At 52.2% G+C, this 23,051-nt stretch overlaps 1 protein-coding gene across 1 annotated transcript in view; it reads right to left on the bottom strand.

Moving 5' to 3' along the window:
* ASTN2 (astrotactin 2) overlaps window positions 1-22,589 on the bottom strand; it is a 357,490-nt gene extending 334,901 nt beyond the window's left edge. Inside the window, exon 1 of the mRNA XM_054283890.1 lies at window positions 22,235-22,589. Within this exon, the coding sequence (XP_054139865.1) occupies window positions 22,235-22,589 (355 nt within the window). The remainder of the gene's footprint in view (window positions 1-22,234) is intronic.
* Between the last annotated feature and the right edge of the window lie 462 nt (window positions 22,590-23,051).

Raw genomic sequence — 23,051 nt, 5'->3', positions numbered from 1 at the left:
AGAGTCATACATTTTTTCCTTGGCATTGCCCTCAGAAAATGGAAATCTGATTACTTATTCCTTGCAATCCCAAATCACCCCTGCCAGGCCAGACACAGTGAATAAATCCTTGCTTTTAGAGACATCCTCTCCATTACAAGTGCACAATGGGACCAGTATCCCATTGACCTGGGGCCAGCAGGAGCCCCAGGGTGTGTGTCACTGCCTCCCAGGCACCAGGCAATCCCCAGGAGGGATTAGCAGCAGAGCCCAGAGGAATGATGCTTTTCCCTGGCTGAGAGCAGCCCTTGGGAGCACAGACACTGAAACTCAATTTCCTCCTCTGCTGTGGCATTTAACCCGGCAGAGAGGAGGGAGAAGGAGGAGGGATGCAGGGGAGGGTGGATGTTTCCATTCAGCCCTCCTGCATCCCACCCTTCCTGAGCAGCCCAGAAGAACCTGGTTTAATTTGTAGAAGGCATAAAAAAAGAGCAATATCCCAGTGTGTTGAGGACTCCCAGCATGTAGAGCCTGGGAGGGAGCTGCCAGCTGAGCAGCACGTCCAGGATCCAGCTGTTCCCAAATACAGATAAACCACAGCACAGCCTCCTGCCCCACAGCAGCCTCTTGACTTCATCTGGGCATTGGAGCTTCATTTTCCACCTGAATTTATCTAATTTCAGCTGCCAGCAGCTGGGTACAGCTCTGCCCGAGCCTGCAAAGTGGGGGCTTTGCCCTGAGCAGCCTGATTTTCACAAATACAGAAAGCTGGGTGATTTTCCCAAATACAGAAAGCTGGGTGATTTTCCCCCAGGCTTTCACAGCAGGTAAAAGTTGCCTTCAGAATGGGCAACTTTTCCTACCCAGGGAAGAAAATAACAATTCCCTAAGCAGTGCTGGGCTCTGCTGCAGCCTCCCTGCGCACAGGACTGACCCAAGGCTGCTGTCTGTGGGCAAACAGCTCTTTCACAGCTCTGCCTCTCTTCAGGGGTCAGCATCTCCTGGAAAAAATCCCCTCCTTGTCAAATGAGGCAAAAACAACCAAAAAAAGCTACACCAGAGGTGTGGGGAGCTCCAGGCAAGGCTGGATGGGGCCTGGAGCAACCTGGTCCCTGTTCATGGCACAGGGTTGAAATGAGGTAAGCTTTAAAGTCCTTTCCATCTCAAACCACTCTAGGATTATATGTACTTAGCCAAACTTGTGCATCCTGGCTGCCAAGCTAATTTCACTCCTACACATCTGAAAAGGCTTCTTAGCTCAGGTGCAGAGTTGTATCAAACTCTAATACAATTCCTGCAATAGCTGCCAAGCCCTGGATGCTTTTCCTAAAAGCTGGGTAAATAGTAAAACAGCTGCAGCATTACATTTTTTTTTTTTTTATTACTGTTATTTTGTTTGTAAAAAGCAGCAGGCCACGGCTCCAGGACCAAAGAACTAAAGAGTAAACTGCAGGAGCCCAAGAACTTCAGAGTCTAATTAGGGGTCAGCCAGTGTAGAATCTGAGCAAGGTCAAGAGAACTTCCTTAAGGAAGGGTGGAAAAGAGGTGTGCTAAGCAACCTGGCAGTATTATCAGCAAAAAGCAAGCCTTTAAAATAAATGAATGTGATTTGGAGGGTCTCATTTCAGCGGATTTTCAAAGAGCTTATGATAAAAGTACTTCATAAAAGATTAAGGAAAATAAACAGCTACCCAGGAAGGGGCAGCAGCAGGCAGGGATTACAGCTGGTAAGGCAAAAGGAAACAAAGACAGCGCTTGCCAAATTGCTGAGAGGTTTGTGGGGGGACAACTGCATGACGGGAGCGCTGCAAGGTGCAGAGAGCAAGTCACAGTTTGTGCAGCATCCAGAGGAGCTTGGGTTTGCTGTGGCTACGGGGGCCGAGCGGCTGCAGCTGGATCCATTGCACACCACGGGAGGAGGACGATGAAATTCTGTTTAGGCCAGTAAATGAACATGTTCTGCCTGCAGAAGCACGCACCAGGGGGAGGGGGATGTACTGAATAATCATGCTGAGCCTGTGCTTTATTTGATTTACCTCCCATCCTGCCAATAAAGGAGGCTCCGAAAGCGGATGATGAGGCTGAGTCCCTGTGGCGGGATGCATCAAGAGCCCTGGACAAGAGGGAATGGCTTCAAACTGACAGACGGCAGGGTTAGATTGGATATTAGCAAGAAATTCTTCCCTGTGAGGGTGGTGAGGTGTTGGCACAGAGAAGCTGTGGCTGTGCCTGGATCCCTGGAGGTGTCCAAGGCCAGGCTGGACAGGGCTGGGAGCAGCCTGGGATAGTGGGAGGTGTCCCTGCCATGGCAGGAGGTGGAATGAGATGAGCTTTAAGGTCTCCTCCAACCCAAATAATTCTGAGATTCCATTACCTCATTTGCCTATTATCCATGATACATTTTAGGAGGTTTTTGGAGGGGGCTGCCAGCTCAGACAAATTAAACTGAAGACAAGCTGGTTCAGTGCTTTTCATTAACAACTCTCCAAGGGAGATGGGGAATGTAATGCCCAAGCCTCAGGTAAAAATTATTTTAAAAACCAGCAGTTTTCCTCATCAGAAGCTAACGCAGAGTGAATCAATCAAACCCTGCTCCCCAATGACAGGGGAGGATGCACCACAGGGCAATTCTCATCACTAAGGCCATGCAGGAAATGCACCTCCCTGTCCCACCCCACAGGCTCCCAAGCACTGCAAAACACCTGAGGCACTTCACTGACACCACCACGAGACACAAATCAGCCCTTGGGCAATTCCAGACCTTTCCATTTCCCCAGGCATCCAGGAGGGTGCCACTTTAGCAGCCTCTGCTCACCTATGGAGAAGCTGTTCAGCTACAACTTGTGGAGAAATCCAGAGACAGAACGTGTCCATCTTTGAGGGGTTTTTCAGCAGGGAGTACTAATGACATCAATCACAAAGCCAGCTGAGCTTCCTACGCCCACTGCCCTGTGACATTTCTTCATCAGCATCTCTAACAGCAGGAACACACTTCTAGCAAATCCCAAGCAAGGCATTTCCATCCTACAGACAAGAAAACATGGGCCCTGAGATGTTTGATGCCCCAGCACAGACCTTTGGTCAAGGAGTGACCAAATACACACCAAGGGCCACCTCCACAACTCCCTTGTGTACAGCACCAGGGATGTCCTGCTCAAACACCCAGAGACAAAAAGTTCAGGCTTTGACTGAGCACTGGAGACTGAGCAGGTAAAGCCAGCACTGCCACATCTCTATGTATAAAATCTCTTTACAAGCAAATAAAGGCAAATAAATTCCTAAGTAACCCCCTCAAGTGGGACAAAGTGGTGCAGAGACAAGGAAATTTCCCCTCCCTGCACTCTCCTTGCTGCAGGTGCATCCCCAAGGCTCTGCAGCAGAGAGGCTTCTAAATAAAGCACAGAGGTTAGAAGGGACAAAAGTGTTCGCATTTAGTCTGAGAGGGGACCCAGACTGTGCTTTACACCCCAGAGGCATCACTGAGCACTAGGACAGACTGGATCTGACTGGAAGAGGGAGAAAAATCACTGCTCCACAGGGGCTGCATCCACAGGAGTGTCACAGACAACTTTTATGAAAAACCCTTTCCTTAGGATTTTTCCTCCTGAGAAGCTGAGAGGCTTCAAAAACAAAATGTAAACAATGGTTATCTGCTGCTGTGGAATGCAACAGGTGCATCTGTGATTGGCCCAGGTTGGATGTTTGTAATTAATGGCCAATCAAAGTGAGCTGGCTCGGACAGAGAGCCAAGCCACAAGCCTTTGTTACCATTCTTTCCTATTCTATTCTTAGCTAGCCTTCTGAGGAAATTTCCTTCTGAGGAAATCCTTCTATTATTTTAGTATAGTTTTAATGCAATATATATCATAAAATAATAAATCAAGCCTTCTGAAACATGGAGTCAGATATCTTTATCTCTTCCGTCATCCTCAGACCCCTGTGAACACCATCACACAGGAGCACCCCAGGAGCATATCAACCCCTGATGGCAGCACATCCCCAGCCCAAATTCATTCTAACAGAGACACAACCAACAGGAAAAATGCCTGACATGTCCCCAAATCCCCCTCTCAGCCAGAGCCAGCAAAGTAAGGATTGGTCAAATTTACTCCTCCATGCATGACCACCGTGCACTGTCTGTGGACACACTGCAAGGGAAAACCCCATCAAATGGGATTTCTCCCCACTGGGGCTCTTTCCTCCGGTACAAATCTATTTGAAAAGAAGATAAAGCATCTACAGTTGGACTGAGGTTTTATTCAGAGAAAGCTCTGGCTCAGAAATAATTGTCATTTGCTATAATTGGTGAGATGCAGAAAGGGACTAGATACAAGTGGAGTCTGTGCAATTTTGGGAGATTTGTTACGCTTAGCTCGCTTCTATCAATTTCAGTGCCTCAGACGCTTATGACCTGTTGCTCGGCTTATTGTGAAAATGGCTTTTATTTACTGCACTTCCATTAAAAGATGAAATCCATGCATAGGGCTCACAGGGCAGAAAATCACAGTTTACGTCTCAGCTTATCTCCCTTCAGCGGCCTCAGCTCATTTTTGCCCTGGCTCGCTCCCAGCTGCTATAAAAAAGCGTTTCTGAGCACTGGTTTGAGTAGCCAGGGCCCCTTCCAGAGCCCACGGGGCAAGAGGGGTGTTCAGGCTTTAAGGGCTTGGTGCTGCAGCTGCAGGTCAGGTGAAATGGGAGGGTGAGGGATAGGGAGGAAGATGAGGGATGGGGAGGAAGATGAGGGATGGGGATGAGTGTGAGGGATGGGGAGGAAGATGAGAGGTGGAGACGGGGAGGAAGACGAGAGACAAGGATGCTGTGGCACAGCCATGCTCTCAGCTCACACACAACCACCCTGCAAACCCCAGCACTGGTCTGATGCCAGGCCATGAGCTCCCTCCACCTGCAAAATAAAGAGAGGGACTGTCCAAGAGCGTGGTCCACACTGTGCTCCTGGAGAACAGGTTCTTCCTGCTCCTGGAGGGCAGGTTCCTGATGCTCCTGGAGGACAGGTTCCTGCTCTCTGCAGGTCCAAAGCTCCTCCTGATGCAGTGCAAGGCCCCAGGCCCTGCAGCACAGGCTACAGCAGTGCAGCAATAGGCTCAGCAGCTTCTCCTGCCCCAGTTCCCTCCCAGTGCTGCACCAGTAGCTCTCCCCAGAGCTGTGGCAGGTGGAATTCCCATCAACAAGAGCAGAGCAAGCAGCGAAGGGACACTGATGCCTCCACCTGTGCCAGCTCTTGCTGTCCATGGCAGGCACCACCAGCCATGGGGAGGGAGGATGGTGTGCAGGCATCCCCAGCCCTCCTGTCCTGTGAGAGGCCATTGGAACACCAGGCACACCATCTCCAGGGGTATCTGAGCAGCGTGGAGTTGCTAAGGTTACCTCCTTGGCTGCCTCATTAGAGGAGCTGTCAGTGTGTCACAGAGATCAGGAGATGTGGGCGCACGTGGGGGAGCTTCCAACCACACACAGAACATTTTTAGCTCATTAAAGCACAGAGAAAAGCCCATCTCCTCACGGGACAGCGTGTCACAGCCATGGGCAGACAGCCACATGCCACTGTCCCACTGTCCAGCTGCCTGCTGAGCATGGGAAGAGCTGCTGGGTGGAGAAGTGCATGGACAAACAGCTTCTCCAGCTCAGAGAAGCAGCAGATCCTGGTCTGTCAGGCCCACTCACCCATTTCTTTCACTTCTGGCTCTGCACTTGCCCTCATCTCCTCTCCTCAGCCCTCTCTGCACCCCCAGTGGCAGGAAGGGAGCCAGGAGAGGAGAGGGAGCCAGTCCATTCCTCCACCTCCACATGGGAATTTCACCTCAGGAATGCCAAGGGCAGCCCTGCAGGCTCCTGCAAACAGAGGGTAAGGAAGAGGTGCAGGAGCTGTGCTCAGTCTGCCAAAGGCATTTCATGAGGAAACAGCAAAGCCAAGAGGAAAATGCCAGAAGGATCCAGAAGTGCTGGATTTTGCAGCAGATGAATTCACACACCCCTGGATGTTTCCTTTAACTGCAGCTCAGGAAAGACCTTGCAGGGAAGCTCTGTCACAGACATCTTTTATGAAAAATCCATTCCTTGGGATTTTTCCTCCTGAGAAGCTGGGAGGCCTCAGGAACAAAATGTAAACAACGGTTATCTGCTGCTGTGGAATGCAACAGGTGGATCTTTAATTTGCCCATGTTGGATGTTTCTAATTAATGGCCAATCGCAGTCAGCTGGCTTGGACTCTCTGTCCAAGACACAAGCCTTTGTTATCATTCTTTCTTTTGCTATTCTTAGCTAGCCTTCTGATGAAATCCTTTCTTCTATTCTTTTAATGTAGTTTTAATGTAATATATATAATAAAATAATAAATCAGCCTTCTGAAACATGGAGTCAGATCCTCATCTCTTCCCTCATCCTCAGACCCCTGTGAACACGGTCACAAAGCTCTTTCCCCAGCCTCCAGCACAGTTTAGTGATTGCTTTCACCTCCTGAAAACCAGGTCCCAAACCCCATAGCCAAGGCCAGTAACCAAGCTGGGAGCACAGAACAAGACACAACAAGAAATACATCACCCCAAGAGGCTCAGGAGAGCCTCTTCTTCTGGGAATCACCCAGGAATGGAGCACACATCCAGCTCCAGGCACGTTCCTGCTCACATCCATGAGCAGAGCACCCTTCTCTGTGATGTAGAGGAGGTAAGACCATCCTCATCCACAGATTTGGGAGTGCTGGGCAGGGGAAATCCAGGACTGGCACCACTGGGAGAAGCCCCAAGCCAGGCAGTCCCTGTGACCTGACCTTCCAGGAATGGGAGCAGAGATATTCCTGGATGGCAGTGCTGCCAGGGCTGACTCTGCTGGTTCAGAAGAGTTTAAGAGCAGCAGGATTAAAAAGGAGATGCAGCCAAAAATGCCAAAAGAGATCCTGGAGCTGAAACACTTGCCAAGTTTCTCCCTTACACTTCAAGACACCCACTCATCCTCCCCAAGGGCCTGTCAGACTCACATGGCAAAAAATACATGCTCTGCACCTACCCAAGCCCAAAAGAAAAGACCCTGAAATAAACCTGGAATCCAGGGCTGGCAGGAAGACAAAGTTGGGGGCGGAAGAGGAATTTTTGGTGTCTTTTCTGAGGAAGGAACTGCCTGACAGCTCTGCTGCAGGAGAGCACGGCTCACGGCCCCGTAGCTCACACAGCCCCCTCAGACATGGCAATAGATTGCTTTTAATTACAGGGCACCCACTCAGAGGCCCCAGGGTGTCCAAGGGACTGTAATGGAAACTAGAGCTTTGCAGGAATGAAAAAGAACCATCAGAACAAGCTGGTACATTCTTATGGAAGAGAAAATCCCAATAAAAGGTGGCCAGTGTGGGACCAAGGTTGTCATTTGCTAACCCTGGCAAGGGGAACTGCAGGCAGCTGGCAAAAGGAGGGGGCTCAGAACAGCTGCCTTACACCCTGGGCACCTTCTGGTGCGTACATCCATGGGCAGGGGTGTCAGAACTCAGTGCATCCCTCTGGGCATCCAGAGTTGCCCAGGACCCTGCCAGAGGGCTCAGAGACCCTGGCACACAGTCCAGAACACCTGGGGATTTGATTTTGACCTCTGGAGCAAATTACCAACTTTGTATGAGGACCTGAAAGTCACAGAAGTTTAAATAGTATAATAATAAGATTATCATAGGGTGATAATGTAGATTTTAGGATTTTTGGTAAGGGGGTTTTGGGGACAAGATGGAGGAACTTGGGCAGGCCCAGCCTTTCTTCTTCGTGTTCTCCATTTTCTGCAGTGCTGTTGGCACTTTAGGATTGGTTTAGAGTAGAAGTGCACTGTCTAACAGAGGTGATAGGTATTGGGAATAAGGTGTAAATATGTTATACGTAGTTTGTAGTATAAAAGGACAACACAGAGTGCCTGTGGCTGCCCTGTTGAGCAGATCTCAGCTGGGCAGAAAGAAAATTTTTGAGATAAGAATTAATAAACAACTTCAAGACCAAAAACTGAAGAGTTCTGACTCGTTCTTCAGACGCACGGGATGAAGCAGAGACATCCCGCACATCTCGGGGCAGCAGTTAACAACCAAACTCCGAGACAAGGGGATTGGGAAGAGATGATATTGAAGTTCTTTCCAACTCAGGCCACTCTGTGATTCCAGGATGCTGCTCAGCTCAGGCAGCAGCGAGAGGGAGCTGGGTGAGGCTGGGGCTGCAGCTCCAGCTGGCAGGATGCAGCAGTGGGATGGGCAGCCAGGCACTGGATGCAGCCCAAGCTGCTGCACGTCCCCAGACACCCCAAGCCATCCCCTGTGGTGCCAGCAGTGTGCCATGCCAGCCTCCACCCCCAGCCCAGCTCCTCCGGTGCCATGGGTGAGCTGGAACAGCACAGACTGGCACGTCCTGTGGCACAGCTGAGGGCAGAAGCAGCCCAGAGCTGCTGCCAGGCACGGGCAGCTCCAGCCTCCCCTCCACTCTGCACTCACAGGGTGATGTTTGGCTAAGCCATTAACAGATGCTTGCTAAACATGTGGAAAATCTGTTTTTACAGAGCAGCTCCGAAGTGCAGTGAGTGCTGTGGGGTCAGAAGTGGTGAGGGCATGGCTGGAGCAGCAAGGATGGGAGTGGCAGGTGTCCATGCTTCATCCTCATCTTTGTGCCCTCCTCCTGCTGCTCTGTTGGTCCATCAGTGCCTGGAGAGCAGGACACACTCACTGCTCCCTCCATCAGGGCTGTGCAGGTCCCACCTGCCCAACACACACCAGTAACACCAATAAAAACCACCCCACCATGCTGGACACCAGCAGCACCTCAAAGTGCCTTCAGGGACAGCCACATTTGATTGTGGCCAGGCAAAGTCTTGTTGAGAGCTGTCTTTCATGAAAACTTTCTTTCTCTTTTCTTTTTTCTTTCAGAAATGTGTCAGTTTAAGATTGTAAAAATACTTTCATCTTCAGAACAGTGTCACAACTCCCCTTCAGCATTTTCATAACAATGCTGCCATTCTGGCTTCAAAACATCTTCCCAAACTTATTGTTCACACATTCACCAAACTTTAAAGCTCAGAACTGAGGGACTGCGATGAAACTGGAACAAGCTGCTCTTTGAATAAAGACAAGTTTTCCTTTCATCTCCTGCTAATTAACAGAAGCATCCTTCCCTCTGTGCCAGCCCCTGGTCAGCACTCGGCACATCCCTCAGACCTCAAAGAAAAATATCCTTTATCCCTCATTGCATCCCCTGTGCAGCATCCCAGGGAGCAGAGGGATTTCCCAGTGCTAGGGAGATGCAGGGGGGGATGCAGGAGCCCCTCAGAGCTGCTGTGGGACCCTTTCAGCTCAGTCAGGACAGGTTTTATTGCAGCAGGAGCAGCCAAAGCCAGCAGCATCCCTGAGGATGCAGCACCGCCGGCTCCTGGAGCTTCTCTCCTGCCCAAATCCCAGCTCTTGGGGGCACAGCATGGAAAAGAACATTTCTAGGGATGTTTCAGAGACCTGTGTCCTGTTCCTCACCCTCTGCCACCACAGTAGAGATTGCTGGACAAGGTAGATCATGCTGCCCACTGTGAGACCACTCCACCAGCCCAACCTTTCCCTCTATTTCAGTTCATGCCAAGAATAAAAACATCCCTGGGCAGTCCCCTGTTTGCTGCAAATATTCGCAGAGCTGGAAGAAGGAGAGCCTGGAGAAGCTGCAGAGCCATGGGCAGCCAGTTCAAGGCTCATCCTGCTCCCAGCCAGGTTCTGCCCTGGTCTCCTCTCACCAGGTCTCATCTGCCCCGGTACCACGGCTGAGAGCAGCACCATTCCAATCAACAGCTCTCCTACAATCTAAGCTCTTTCCCTCACACCCAACAACAGCAAAAAAAAAAAAGAGCAGAATATCAACATTAACACCTGCTTGTTTGCCCTTAGGCACATCCAGAGCAGTTTAGTAGAGAGATGATCAAAACAAGCAGCGATTAAAACCCACAGCCCAGAATCCACAGAAATGCCTTTGCTTTTTGAGCCACGGCAAAAATATCACCTTCATTCCCAACCCAAACCCCTCTGCTGCCAGAACAGGGTCGTGAAGAGCTAAGAGGGTTTGGAACGCCCTTCCCAGGAGATGACCACAGACCTGCAGCTGTGGGCAAGGTATCCACGGATAAATGTGCACCATTTCTGCTGGAGAAAAGCTTTGGAGACTGTAGCCTAATAAAATTTGGTTTTACATGATTTAAAGCACATCTCAAACCAGAGAAGCCTTTGAGCAGTGGGAAACATGATTTTGGGGAGGAAATGCAGCTGGGAGATGCTACAGGAGAAACACCAATGGATTGTTTAGGAAGGAACAGGCTCAGCTCTCCTGCAGCATCCCCTACAACCACCCCATATCTCACACCACGGCAGCTCAGGCAGGAGGAGTGTTGCAAACAGGATTTTTTCCCTCCTGTTTTGCTTTTAAGTGGCTCATTGCAACACGCTGTAAAACCCTTCATCACCAGGGAAGGAGAAGGTTTTACAACAGTCTTTAAAAAGCAAGCCCAGGCAGAAGAGGAGGCTTCCTTCAGCACACACAGCTTTGGGCAGCACACAGGATTTCAGGCAGCACCCCTGGGGAGCAAAATCTGAGCTTGGCAGAATCCCTGAGGCCAGCAGCATCCCCCCCTGTAGATCTCCAACTACCAGATAAACAGGCCATGTATTATATGAAGTACAGAATTTTCTGTGATAGAAACACATCATTTCATATTTTGGGGAAAAAAAATTAAAAAAGAAGAAAGAAAAGGAAAAAAAAAAAGCCCAAATTCCTGTTTTAAAAGAGCTTTAAATGTAAAATTTAAAGGGCAACTGGCTGCCCATCAGTCCTGAAATTAGTTTTAATTAGTGTAAGTCCTTCATACAACATTACAATCAGGTATGAAAAAATAAGGATCTCAATGGTAATCCATGATGTATATAACTTCGGTAACTTTTTTTCTATAGAGAATTGAGATTTCTTGGTGAAATGTATTTTTTGACTCAAGTTTCTGTATGTATTCTGAAAAAAATATAACAGTGTAGTTTTATCAGTGTAACCAACTAAAATTAAAAAGATTCATTATTATCCCTATTTCTATGTCATTAGGTCCTTGTTAAAGCATTTAAAATCACATTTACTGTTAGACCTCCAGTGTTCCTTTTGTTCTCTCCCAGAGCCTCCATCCTGCCCAAATCCCAGCTCCTGTCCCTGTCCCCACACACCTCTGGGCCACGGCACGTTAAGGAACAGCTTGTCAGCCAAGCAGCAAAGGCAGAATAAAATCCTCCAAAATTCTCCAAAAGCAGAATAAAGTCGAGTAACACGAGGAGCAGCGTGTCTGGTGTGCTCACTGCTGCTCCAGCAAGACCCCGAGCTGGCTGTGAGCAGCCCCTACAGGCAGCATCCCCTCCCTCCCTTCCTCCTCCCAGCTGCCATTCCCCTGATAATGGATTTCCTCAGCCAGGAACACAGAGGGGACAACGGCACTGCTGGTCTGGGGGAGCAGCAAACACCAGCACAGGGATCAGCAAGGGCTGGGAGATGTAAAGCAACGTGATGGAGTTTGTGTCTTCAAGCAGCTCTGGCTCCTTGGATTGTGTTAAAAGGCAAGGCTGCTGCTGTTTGATGAAATGTGCTTCCAGCCCTTCTGATCATGCTCAGGGAAATTAAAGCAAGGAACACATGGCTGTGGATCCAGTGCAAGGAATGTGACTGTAATGGCCACAGTAAGGACAGCCACAAACCTCTAATGCCTGCTTGAAAGTCAATCAATTCTGAAGGTTCTTATCGTCCAGCATCTGTGAATGATGCTGGCAACAGCACATCCCATTCCTTATGACCTCAGTGGGGCTCAGGGAAGCAAGCAAAGCTAAAGGAGCATCAGGAGCCAACACCTGCACTCCTTGGGGATGAACCTGGGAAGGTTTGGAACAAGAGCACATGGACAAAAAGGGCTGGTGAGCTCCTGAGACATCTCTGCTCCATGCCAGCAGTGCCCACAGCAATTCCCATCCTCAGACCTGACAGAATCACCTCCCTCAGTGGTGTTTTCTCCTCCTGAAGAGGGGACCTGAGGCTGGCAGGCACCACGCACCCTGTGATGCGCTTGATGGGAACACGTAGAGGCTGCTTTTGATTTTACACTTTGTTTATAGCACACATTTGGGGAGCTACAACAGAATGGGAAAATACATCCCATAAACAAACTGCTAAACAAAACAGGCTAAATATGCATCACTCCAAACCAAAATAGATTCCAGCTACCCGCCGTGCTTCAAGCATATGCCTCTGTCAACAGCTCCACTTGGGCCCCTGGTCCTGCATTCAGTTTGGATTTTTAGGCTCTGCCACCATTGGCAGCACCTTCAGATGCCTCCCACAGCTCCAGGTAAGTCAGGAACAGTGAAAATCCCCCTGGATGGAAGTGGAGAGCAGCAGGGTGATGCAGGCATCACCTTTCCCTGCTCCCACCCCAGATGTGACCAAAGGCTGCAGGAGTTGGAGCTGAGCCATCAGCTGGCTCCAGGACTGACTGCAGAGACAGGAGGGAGTATTAGGTGACAAGAGACTCACACAGCAAGTATTTCAGGCAGTCATTGAGAGTTTCCCTCCCAAGAACTGCCCCGTCAGCTGAACCCTACCACCCTGCTAATGCCCAGAAGCAATTCCTCAAGCGTTTAAACTTTATCCTTCCCTCTCTGGGGCTGCACGGAGGGCACATTCCCCTGCGAATGCCTCTTCTGTCAAGATGCAAAGCTGTTGAAGCTGTGTGAAAGTAATTCCCACCCACTCCTACTGCCCCAGGAAAAAATATTTCTTTGGTGGTTTTGCATAACAAACAGCTTCACGGGCTTGCCTGCTTCTCCTGAGAAACTCGGGCTTAGAGGAAAACACCATCACAGCGCTACTCTGAGACCAGACTTCATAAAGTTCCCCCTGCAAGGGGGGGAAATACTACCACAGAGATTAGGCTGCCGCTGCTCCTGATAACATTCAGTCACCCTGGCAGGCTGCAGCACACCGAGTTTGTAAAGCTCCTTGGGAATCCTTCAAGATGAAAGGTACAGTATGATACGGATGTATTATATCCGTGGGCTTTGTTACAGCACACATTTCCTAGCACGGTTTTATTGCTGGAACACAAAGTTCAGCCCAAGCCCGGGGGCTCTTCAGGTGACAAATGCACACCCCTGCAGCCCTCCCTCCCCTCTGAGGGGGAGGAAAAATGCCAAAGCCCCCGATGGGGAAGCAGCAGCAGCAGCAGGAGCAGCCACCGCCCTGCCAGCAGCCTGCACAGATAAGGCCAACGTCACCTCTGCTGGATGTGCTCTCAGCCTGCAGCATGTCTGACTCCCAAATATACCTGTCAGCTTCCCAAAATGCCACTGCTGTCACTGGCTCCTCTGCAGAATCCCTCCTTCCCTGCCGGACCTTCTTCAGAGCCTTCTGCCCCAAGCCACCCCCAGTGAGGGTCTGTCAGTTGAGCCAGCCTTAATTAAGTGGCACCCAGCACTGCAATCCCCTTGAATACCCCGAGCTGCCCACCCTGGCAGAAGATAATGGGAGAAGTTTGCTGTGGACACAGCTTGACCAAGGGCTGCCCAGTTTGGATGGCATGGAAAGGAGGGTGGAGAACACAGAGCCTTTTGGATCACCTGCCCAACACACTGCTCTGCCTGGGCACCTCTGTCTGGCCAGATCTCCCAGGATATTACAGGCAGAGGAACAAGGAGTGTGACAGCAACAAGAAGGTTGGGAGGAATTCCTTGGGCAGGGCAGGAGAAAAGAGTTTAAACCCCTCTAATTTAAACAGATGGGAGGTTGAAAGGACGTGGAAGAAATGTGACGGGGGTAGAAGGAAAAGGGACATATCTGGATGTCCCAATAAGCCCCCAAAGCTCTCCAGGGCCCCCAGGCTGAACCCACCACACAGGTGACAGCCAAGGTAAGGTAAAGGGTTTCCATCACTCTTCACCCCATGGAGCAGCCTGAAAAAGGCAGGGCTGAGCAACAGAGTGAGGTGGGGACAGCAGCACCTGCCATGGGAGCCCCAGCATGCCAGGAAACCTATCTGAGTGGGAACCTGCCTGGAAGAGCAGATCTTGCTCTGGGGGCACCTGCACCAGGAATTCACCAGGTCAGTGGCACCAGCTTTTACCTCATCAGCCCCCCTGGAATCAAAAGCAACATCCACAGCAAGAGTGACCTGAGGGAGAGGCTTTTCTGGCCAGCAGCAGATCCTGGTCCAGGGCTGCAGGGAACACACACACTCTGCTCCATCCCCCCTTCCCTGCTCACACACACACAGACCACCCCTGTTCCCCATCCCAGGAGCACCACCCTGAGCTCCCAGCACAGCAGCATTGTAGCAGGAAGCTGAAGGTACTGAGCACTTGGCTTGAGGCAACACAAACATTCCTGTGCTGTTGCCAGCTCTGATATTCTGTCACTTGATCCCACAGGTTAGGGATGTTCGTGCTGCCTGGAAGGACATTGCTTAAGAACCACAGAGAGCAGGGAGGGAAGGACCCAGGCTGTGAATGGCCTTGGACAGCCCCAGGCACATTTGGGAATTCCAGCTCATGTTGGGCAATGCCTGGGCAGCCAGGAGTGGCCAGGGAGCCCAGCAAAGCCAGGGCAGGCATCACAGGCAAGGCCACCCTGTTGCCCTGGAGAGAGAAAAGGGAGGGAAAAAACGAGAAAGAATCAAAGCCTCAAAGGCACCAGCACAGCTTGGCGATGGCTGGGGTCCCCAGAATGGTCTGTACCCTGTTATACAGACCTGGAGCCATGGGAGGGTGGGCTCATCTCTGCAGTGAGCACACACAAAAAGAAAGGCGCCATGCACCAAACCCCCAGGCTGGCCCCAAATCAGGCTGGAGCCCGATTCCCTCCTCCACTGGAGGATGTTCCTGCCCAGCCCTGCTGTGCCCCCCTCCCTGCCCCTCTGCAGCCCCTGGGTGCAGCTGGCAGTGCCCCCTCTGTGCCTTTGCCCTGCGCTGGGGGAGCAGATGGTGCAGCACAGGAGGGGCTCTCCCTGCACAGCTGACCTTTAGCAGCCCATCTCCCCCTGTGTGTGAGCAGCCCTTGCCTCCCTCCCCTAACAGGATCAGTGCCTTGCATATGCCTGGGAGCAGCACCATCAGCTCAGTAATCTTCCTAAATACAGCAGTTACCAGGTGACTGGGAAAAAATCTCTTATACTGCTGATGCTGCTAATGGAAAATTTCTCCCCTTTTGCTGCTGCTTTCAAAGCCAGTCGAGGTTTCCTACAGACTTTGTCTTGCACTGAGGCAGGAGAGGTGAAAGCACAGAGAAAGGAGTGCAGAGTGGTGGGGGGCAAAGAACGTGGAATAGAGGGAACTGGTGATTCTGCCCCCTCCCCACAGACAGAGCCCTGGCTCCAAATCTTGTCTGCCCCATCTTCCCCAGCCCAGCCTCCCCCTGCAAGGAATCCCTTCTTGCCCCTGACCTGCAGCAGGACATTGGCAGCACTCAAGAGCATTGCTTCTCACAGGGCAAAAGGGAAAGACACCCAAAGGGACAATGGGCCACAACTCTGTGATGTTTTTCCCCTCTTTCCCCCTTCCCAGGAGACAACCAGAAAGCCTCTCCCAGCCAGGGCAGATGCAGGCAGCCAAGATCCCTGCTCGTCCCCTGTGCATGCCATTCTGCTTCTTCAATACCATTAAGTGTCTCCATGCTGTCTGGACACTGGAAACCTTAACTGCATTAGCTGAGACCCGAGCAGCAGCACAAGCATTCAATTCTTTTAAGTGGCCCCATTCTTAAGCTGGTTATGCACCAGAGCCATCCCTGCTCGATGCCATCACACACCCACAGGTGGGGCAGGGCTGGGGACCAGCATGGGAGCACAGGTTCATCACCCTCCATTTCAAATGCTTGCTGCAGGAGGAGGACACTTGGGCACTGTGGATATTTCAGGTCATGAAAGGCATCAATCCAGACATCTTTTCTTTCAGCTCCAACCCCAGCCTGCCCCACACTCCACATGCCATTTTGATGTGATGGCAGGTGTTTCTCAAGCCACCTGCACCTGCAAGGGTGTTAAAGAAGCATGAGATCAATACCTCATCATTCCCACACGTGGCATCAATCTGCTCTCCGTGGTGCCAGCCTGTCCTGTGCCTGAGCTCCTGTCACACCAGGAAAGCCCCAGGGCTCAGCCCTGCTCACAGCCAGCCAACACCACCCATCAGCACCGTGTCACCCAGGCAGCACAAAGGCTCACCCATCACACAGCTGAGATTCTCACTTTTAGGGCTTAGGAGGGAACAGGCAGCAAGTCTGGGAGGCAACATCCACCTGCATGGTGGCACCTGGAGGTCACTCACCACCCCATTCCCCACGGGGGACTGCAAGCTCTCTGCATAATTCTGAATGAAAGCTCGTTATTTCTTCCTGGAAAAGAGCAACAAAAGCCTCTGGCACATCATGGAGAATCAGCTGTGAGGAAGGGGGAGCAGGGGGGATCCCCAGCCCCCAGCCTCCCCCTGTGCCAGCTCAGCTGCAGCACCAGCTCCTCTCTCCATCCATAGTTAATCTTCTGTTGCCACTAGCTGGTCAACGCGGGTACTCTTGGAAAGCAGCAGCTCCCCGAGCACAGCCTGCACTCAGCTACACATTCCCAGCTTTAACTGGGATAATCAGCCCAGAAAATGCCCAAAATGAAGCAGAATCCCTGTCAAGTCCTCACCCCGCTGTGCTGGACAAGCCATGCTCGACCTTGCCTTCGTGGAAGGAAGGGATGGCCTCAGGATTGACCCATTTTCCTGCGCTTTTTGCCTACAGCCTTGCTGGGGGTTACAGTGCTTGCAGACCTCCAAATCACCTGTACAACTCCACCCTGAGCTGGGTTCTCCCTCCTCTTCCCAACTATAAAATCCAACATCTCGGAAAGCTGGAGTAATCAAACAGCAATACAAGGACGGGAAGAAATCACTACCAGAAGGTTTTCCTCTTTCCTACACCCTCCCCAGGCAGCCCCCACCACCAGGGACCTGCCCAGACCCCAGAGCACACCCAGCTGTGGATAAGAATGGAGGGGCAGGGAAGCAGCCCCACTGCCAGGTCTGCTGTCCCAGGGTGCCACCAACGTGTCACATCCTCACCACACCATCCCACTGAGGCTTTTGGGGTGGAGGATATGATTCCTTAGCCATTGGATTAGCTGGGGAACAGAAACAATACAAACACAAGAAAAAAAAAAAAAACACACAAAAGAACAAAAAACCCCCAACACTCGATTAACCCAGCCTCTGAGCTGATACTCCAGGCATCTCAAGCCTAGCAGGAGGCAGTAAATGCAAAGGGAGGCGCAGAAACCAGACTTTGCTTTTCTGCAGAGATGACCCCACGTTCAGGTGCCAAGCCCTGATGATGGGGCTGCACACTGGGCACCCACACAGTGCTGCTGCAGACCCCACAGGCCAGCCCAAAGCAGGGAAGGGCACTTCTGAACAGCAGCATCAGCAAGCTGCACTCACACCCAGGCTCCCCAGGTGAGCCTTCAGCCTCCCCAGCTGCGCTGCACAAACAGGAGCTGGTGACCAAAATGAGGGTGGCAAAACCCTGCTCAAGCCTTTCTAGGAGCAGCAATAAATACAATCAGCCCATAGGGAACTGAGTGCTTTCCATTATTTTAGTGTATTAATAGAAACTCAGAATGATTAAGGGTGGAAAAGGCCTCCAAAATAATTGAGCCCAGCCTGTGACTGATCCCCATCACCCAGCCCAGAGCCCTGAGTGCCACATCCAGGTGTTCCTTCAAGACTCAACACTCCAACCCTACAGAGGAGATGTGCAAGTTACAAGATGACTTTGGGAAGAGTTGAGGAAGAAGATAAAAGTGGCACTGAACTCCTGAGCTGGAAGAGCAGGGGACAACCATCAATCAGCCACACACAGGGGCCACAGGGGGACACCAGGAATGCAGCCACACGAGCCTGCTTTGTGACAGCCACCAAAACAAAGCCTCGTGAAGCACTGCAGACACTCAAACAGCATCCATTAAAGCCATTTATGAGAAGTGTGTAGTAAACTGTTCTTATGTAAGCCACTACAGGGTAAGAGCAGTGGTGAAAATTGCTCTGCCTGCCTCTTCCCTTCTCTCTCCTCTATATAAAGCTGCTCACACATAGACAGAGCTCATCTAAATTAGCTCGGAAGCAAACTGCCTCATTCCCTGGATTGCACTCGGAGCAGGCTACGCCGTGGTGGAGCAGCTTCTGCAGGGAACACATGGCTGCTGATTGAATCAGGATCCACACCTCACAGAGACCTCACTGGGCAAGGATAGAGTCAGTGATAGGCTGCTCTGTTTGCAGCAGGGTAACTCTAGGAGAATTAGAGAGGGGGGGAAAGCCACACAGCATCACTAGTATCCAAGGTTAAGGAAAGGGCAGGATGCTTTTTCAGGAAAGGGGAGGCACAGCAATTCATAATGCACTGGTGGCACCTACATTTGTCATTTCCTGCCACCACTGGGCTTTGCTGAGTAATTTTATAGTAACGTAACTGGGGGGTAGTGGGAGAAGCATCCTTCTGCTCTCCAACGCAGCGGGGAAAAAATAAACCCAGGCGTAGGAAACACAGAAGCTGTGACACCCCACTGCAGGAGGGACACGGAGCACAGGGTGGGTGTTTCTGCAGCAGCTCCCCACTGCAGCCCAGGAGGGATGCACAAAAGTTTTCTACCTTTGTTGGGAGAGAATGAAACCATCCCCAGCCTGAGCTCCTCACCTCCCTGCAGGTGCTAGGTGCCCACTGAGGCACAAAGAGGTGGAGGTGCTGTCCAGCATCCTGAAATGCCCACATGGGCACACAGGGAGAGAATGGAGCATCCCCAGGTACCCTCCTGTGCAGCATCCCTGGTGCCCTGTGGGCACACAGAGAGGAGATGCTGTGGAGCATCCCCGATACCTTCCTGGGCACAGAGACAGGAGATGCTGTGGAGCATCCCTGGTACCCTGTGGGCACACAGAGAGGAGATGCTGTGGAGCATCCCTGTACCCTGTGGGCACACACAGAGCAGGAGCTGCTGTCGAGCATCCCCGGGTACCCACCACCCCCTAGTGGGCTCCTGCCTTCCACGAGTAGCTGCTGCTGCTGCTGCTTCTGCTGCTGCTGCTCCTGATATTGCCAGCGTGCCACGGGCCCAGCTGAGCTGTGTGGATGTTTCCTAGTGCTGGTTTCTCCTCTGTCTCAGCCATGCAGTGGCTCCTGCAGATCAGGCAGCCCCGCAGGCAGGGATGCTACACTGGAAGCTCTCGCTTTATGCACTTCAGAGAATTTAATTTCATATAGTCAGGGAACAGATAAAGTTGTTTCCTCCCTAGAAGGAGGAATCCTTTAAAAAAAAGGGACATGGAGCACTCCACGTGCTTTGTACCAGCCAGCAATTCAGGGCATCTGCCTGGAGGATGTGGCACTTCAGGACATGGTTTAGTGGTGGACTTGGCAGTGTTAGGTTTACAGATCTTAAAGATCTTTCCCAACCTACATGGTTCCATGACTTTGAGTTTCACACCAGTGCAGCCAAGGCTCTGGCACCTGCCAGCCCTTAGCTACAGATCACCCACCCTCCTTCAAATGCCAAGGAGTGAGGAGCAGCTCAGGAAGCACTGCAGCGCTGGGACTTGCTGAGCAGACCCAGGAGTACAGCCCTTGCTGCTTAAACTCATTGCCACCAAGAAAAGCAACATTTTCTTTCCCTGCTCCTGGCCTGGAGAGACTTTTGAGCCCTGCAGAACAGAGTGGCCTCAATTTTTTTTCTCAACTTATTTCACTTCAGAATCAGTAGCATCAGCACCATGTCTCAGCTCTGCCAGCTTTATGCTTCCTTTTGTATTTTTAATCTTTTTTTCCTTTCAAAAACCCCTCCAGGATGCCAGTTGGGCTGGATGACCTGAGTTATGTGCTTTAGGAGGTCATCCTGCCCCATCCTTACCCCACTGAGGCCAGAAAGTGATCTCTGCTCACAGCAAGATCCTGCACTCCAAGACATTCAGGAGTCCTCAACACATTTGCAGCCGGCAGGACGTCAGCTCTTACGTGTCCTCCTGAGCTCATGCCCAGACAGCCACTCGACATGTCCAGCAACACGCACAGAGGGACACAATCATCAGAAATCAGCTAAAGATAAGGACCTGCAAAGATTCTGCGAAAGAGAATCTCTGTCCCCACCTCTCTCCCGAGCCCTCCCGCATGTAACGTGATTTTCACCTCCAAGAGCCCATTACGAGGCAGCAGCTGCTGCTCTCCGGTTCCCAGCCATCAATGAAGTTAGGAAAGGATGGAGAGGGGGGAAAAAAAAACACTACAGAAAACTACAGCTTTAATTCCTGCTCTAGGAAAACCAGCCATCAGAAATCCTGCACAGCCCTCACCCAGAGAAGAGTTAACTGCGAGCGAGACAGTTGCCACACCAGGAAATGGGGAGAAATGCAACAAATTTCAAATATCAGAACATCCACAGCAATTCATGAGCTAGACCTTGGGGAAGGACAAGTGTTTTACCTTCTCTGGAGGCAACAGACTGATTAATTCCAGGACCATGATGAAGCCATCCCACCATGGGCACAGCCTCCGTTTGTCTCCCAATCTGCCTGACTCCTGTGAGTCCAAGGGAACAGGAAGGGATCTTTTTGGGGTCTTCTGTTCATGAAGGGGCAGGAAAACCCCCACAGATTTGCACAAGACATGCTTCATATTCATGAGTGCACACATAACCAATATGCCCGGCAAGTAAAAGAAATTTTTAGATGAAGACATGGTCTCTTTACTGGCAGGCACTCACAGAAATAGGATTTGCTATACAAGATCGTGCCTCTGATCTATCAAGACAAATTTCTCTCCTTCAACTTGAGCTATTATCTAAGCTCACACAGAGGGGTTTCTCTGCTATCTGATATATTTAGATCAGTGCGCAATTCACACCCAGTCCCTGAAGAAACTGTACTCTAATCTGAAAATTAACTCAGCGAACCATGAAACTTCTTGTTACTTTTAACCACGGTATGGTAAACGTCATTCCTGCTGCATCAAACCTTTGATTTGTCACTTTTGTTAGTGGTCTGTTTCGGATTTTTGCAGTTGACCAACCGCGTCTAAGGAAACTGCAAAGCTGGAGCCCGAGAGCCTCAGGAAGTACCACCAACTTATTTATTAGGGCTTTTGCTACAGCAAAGCTTCACACAAGGTAAAATGACAGGAAAGGGGGACACAGACAGGCATTTCCTACCCCTGCTCATCGCACCCAGTGAAAGGGAATAACTCCATGAAACATGGAAAGGGACTTGGGGTCAGCTGTCCCCAGTGAGCCTGGACATGGGCACACCTCGACACACCTGAGACACACAGAGAGAGATGTGCTGGAAGTCACAATCCCGTGTGTCAAGAGATACCTGAGACCCGAGTTAAGCAGCTACTCAGATTATCCTGGGTTTGGATGCCGAAAAACAGGACAGCTGATGGATAAAGCAAAGATCAACCAAAACCCTTGGGTGACCTGGCAGAGTAAACACTGCACTGCCCAGGTGACATTCGGAGCAGTTCTCCGGGGGGACTGGCTGATTACGGCACAGAAATGGGTAAAAGTGACAAGGGGCATCTCGGGCACCCCACCCGAGACAACAGGATCCGGCATCAGGACCCAAGTACGACCACAGAATTATTTCTATTGCCATCCCCCTCCCCACAAAGCTGAGAGCGGAGGAAAGTCTGCAGCGTTCGCACAGACCCGGGCGCTGGAGTTGTGCGTGAAGCCAGAGCGAGCCTCGAGAATTAACACGGAGCATTTATAAAACCAGGCTCTGGCTAAGAAAAAAACACAACAAAAAACATCCCCTCCCGCTCTGCCAGGCTCAGCGGCACCTCCTCAGGGCTCCGAGCTCAACTTGGAGCACACGAGGCAGCCCCCATCACTCGCAGCCTGCGCGGGGTTGCTGTCCTCCTCCCGGGGAATGCTCCGCTCCTCCCGGGGCTGCCAGCGCCGCCAGCCTCAGGCCCTGCTAAAAAATCCCTCCCCGGCAGGAAAGGCAGGAAAAAAAAAATAATAAACCCAAAAAACCAGGATGCAGCACAGGGGCAGGGGTAGAAAGCCCCAAAACACATCGAGCTGCCCGCGGAGAGCGGGCAGGGCGGACACGGAGCCGGCTCGGCGGGTGTCGGATGCTTCGGGGATGCTCCGGGATGGCGGGGCGGGATGCGGGACGGGACGGGACGGGGCGGGAAGCGGCTGGGGCGCCTACCGAGGGTGAAGAAGGGCAGCTCGGTGTTGTCCAGATCGTCCTGCACGGCGACGCGGCCGGGCAGCTCGCTGCGGACGAAGAGCAGCAGGCGGGACTCGGCGGCGGCGGCGGGCGGCGGGGCGCCGCTCCAGCTGATGTCGTTCTCGCGGAGCACCGGCAGCGTGGACACCGTCACCGTCTTCACCCGGCAGGGGCCGGGGGGCTCCCGCGACGCCGCGGCGCCGGGCCCGCCGCCGAGCAGCACGGCGGGCGGCGGCAGCAGCAGCAGCAGCAGCAGCAGCGGCAGCACCGGCGGCAGCACCGGCGGCAGCGGCGGGGGTGGAGCGGCGGCCCGGCGGCGCGGCGGAGCGGCCATGCCGGCCGGAGCCAGGCGCAGGAGCGGGAGGCGAGCGGAGCCGGGCGCTCTGAGCCGCCCCAGCCCCGCCGCCGCCGCCGCCACCGCCCGGGCCCGCCCCCCGCCCCGCCCCGGCCCCGCCGCCGCCGCTCCCCGCGGACCCTCCGCCCGCCCCGAGCCGGGAGATGCGCTCGCAACCGGCCCCGGCCCCGGCACCGGCACCGCGATGCTGCCGCCACCGCGCCGCCACCGCGCCGCGACCGCATCGCCGCCGCCGCTCCCGACCCGCGCAACTGCGCGGCCGGAGGAGAGGGGCTCTGGCAAGGGCATGGAGTGGTGGCTTGGGAGTGACCCAAGCTTGGGAGTGAGGGAAGGGTTAATCGGGATGGGAGGGAGACATCCTGCCCTGTGAGGAGCGCGAGGTGGCCCGGAGGAGCTGTGGATGCCCCTGGAAGTGTCCAAGGAAGTGTCCAAGGGTCTTGG

This window comes from Melozone crissalis, unplaced genomic scaffold (genome assembly GCF_028551555.1).
Source record: "Melozone crissalis strain CALT ecotype California unplaced genomic scaffold, PUWL_Pcris_2 ptg000041l_1, whole genome shotgun sequence".
NCBI classification, from domain to species: Eukaryota; Metazoa; Chordata; class Aves; order Passeriformes; family Passerellidae; genus Melozone; species Melozone crissalis.
This window is presented reverse-complemented; position numbering and strand designations above follow the sequence as displayed.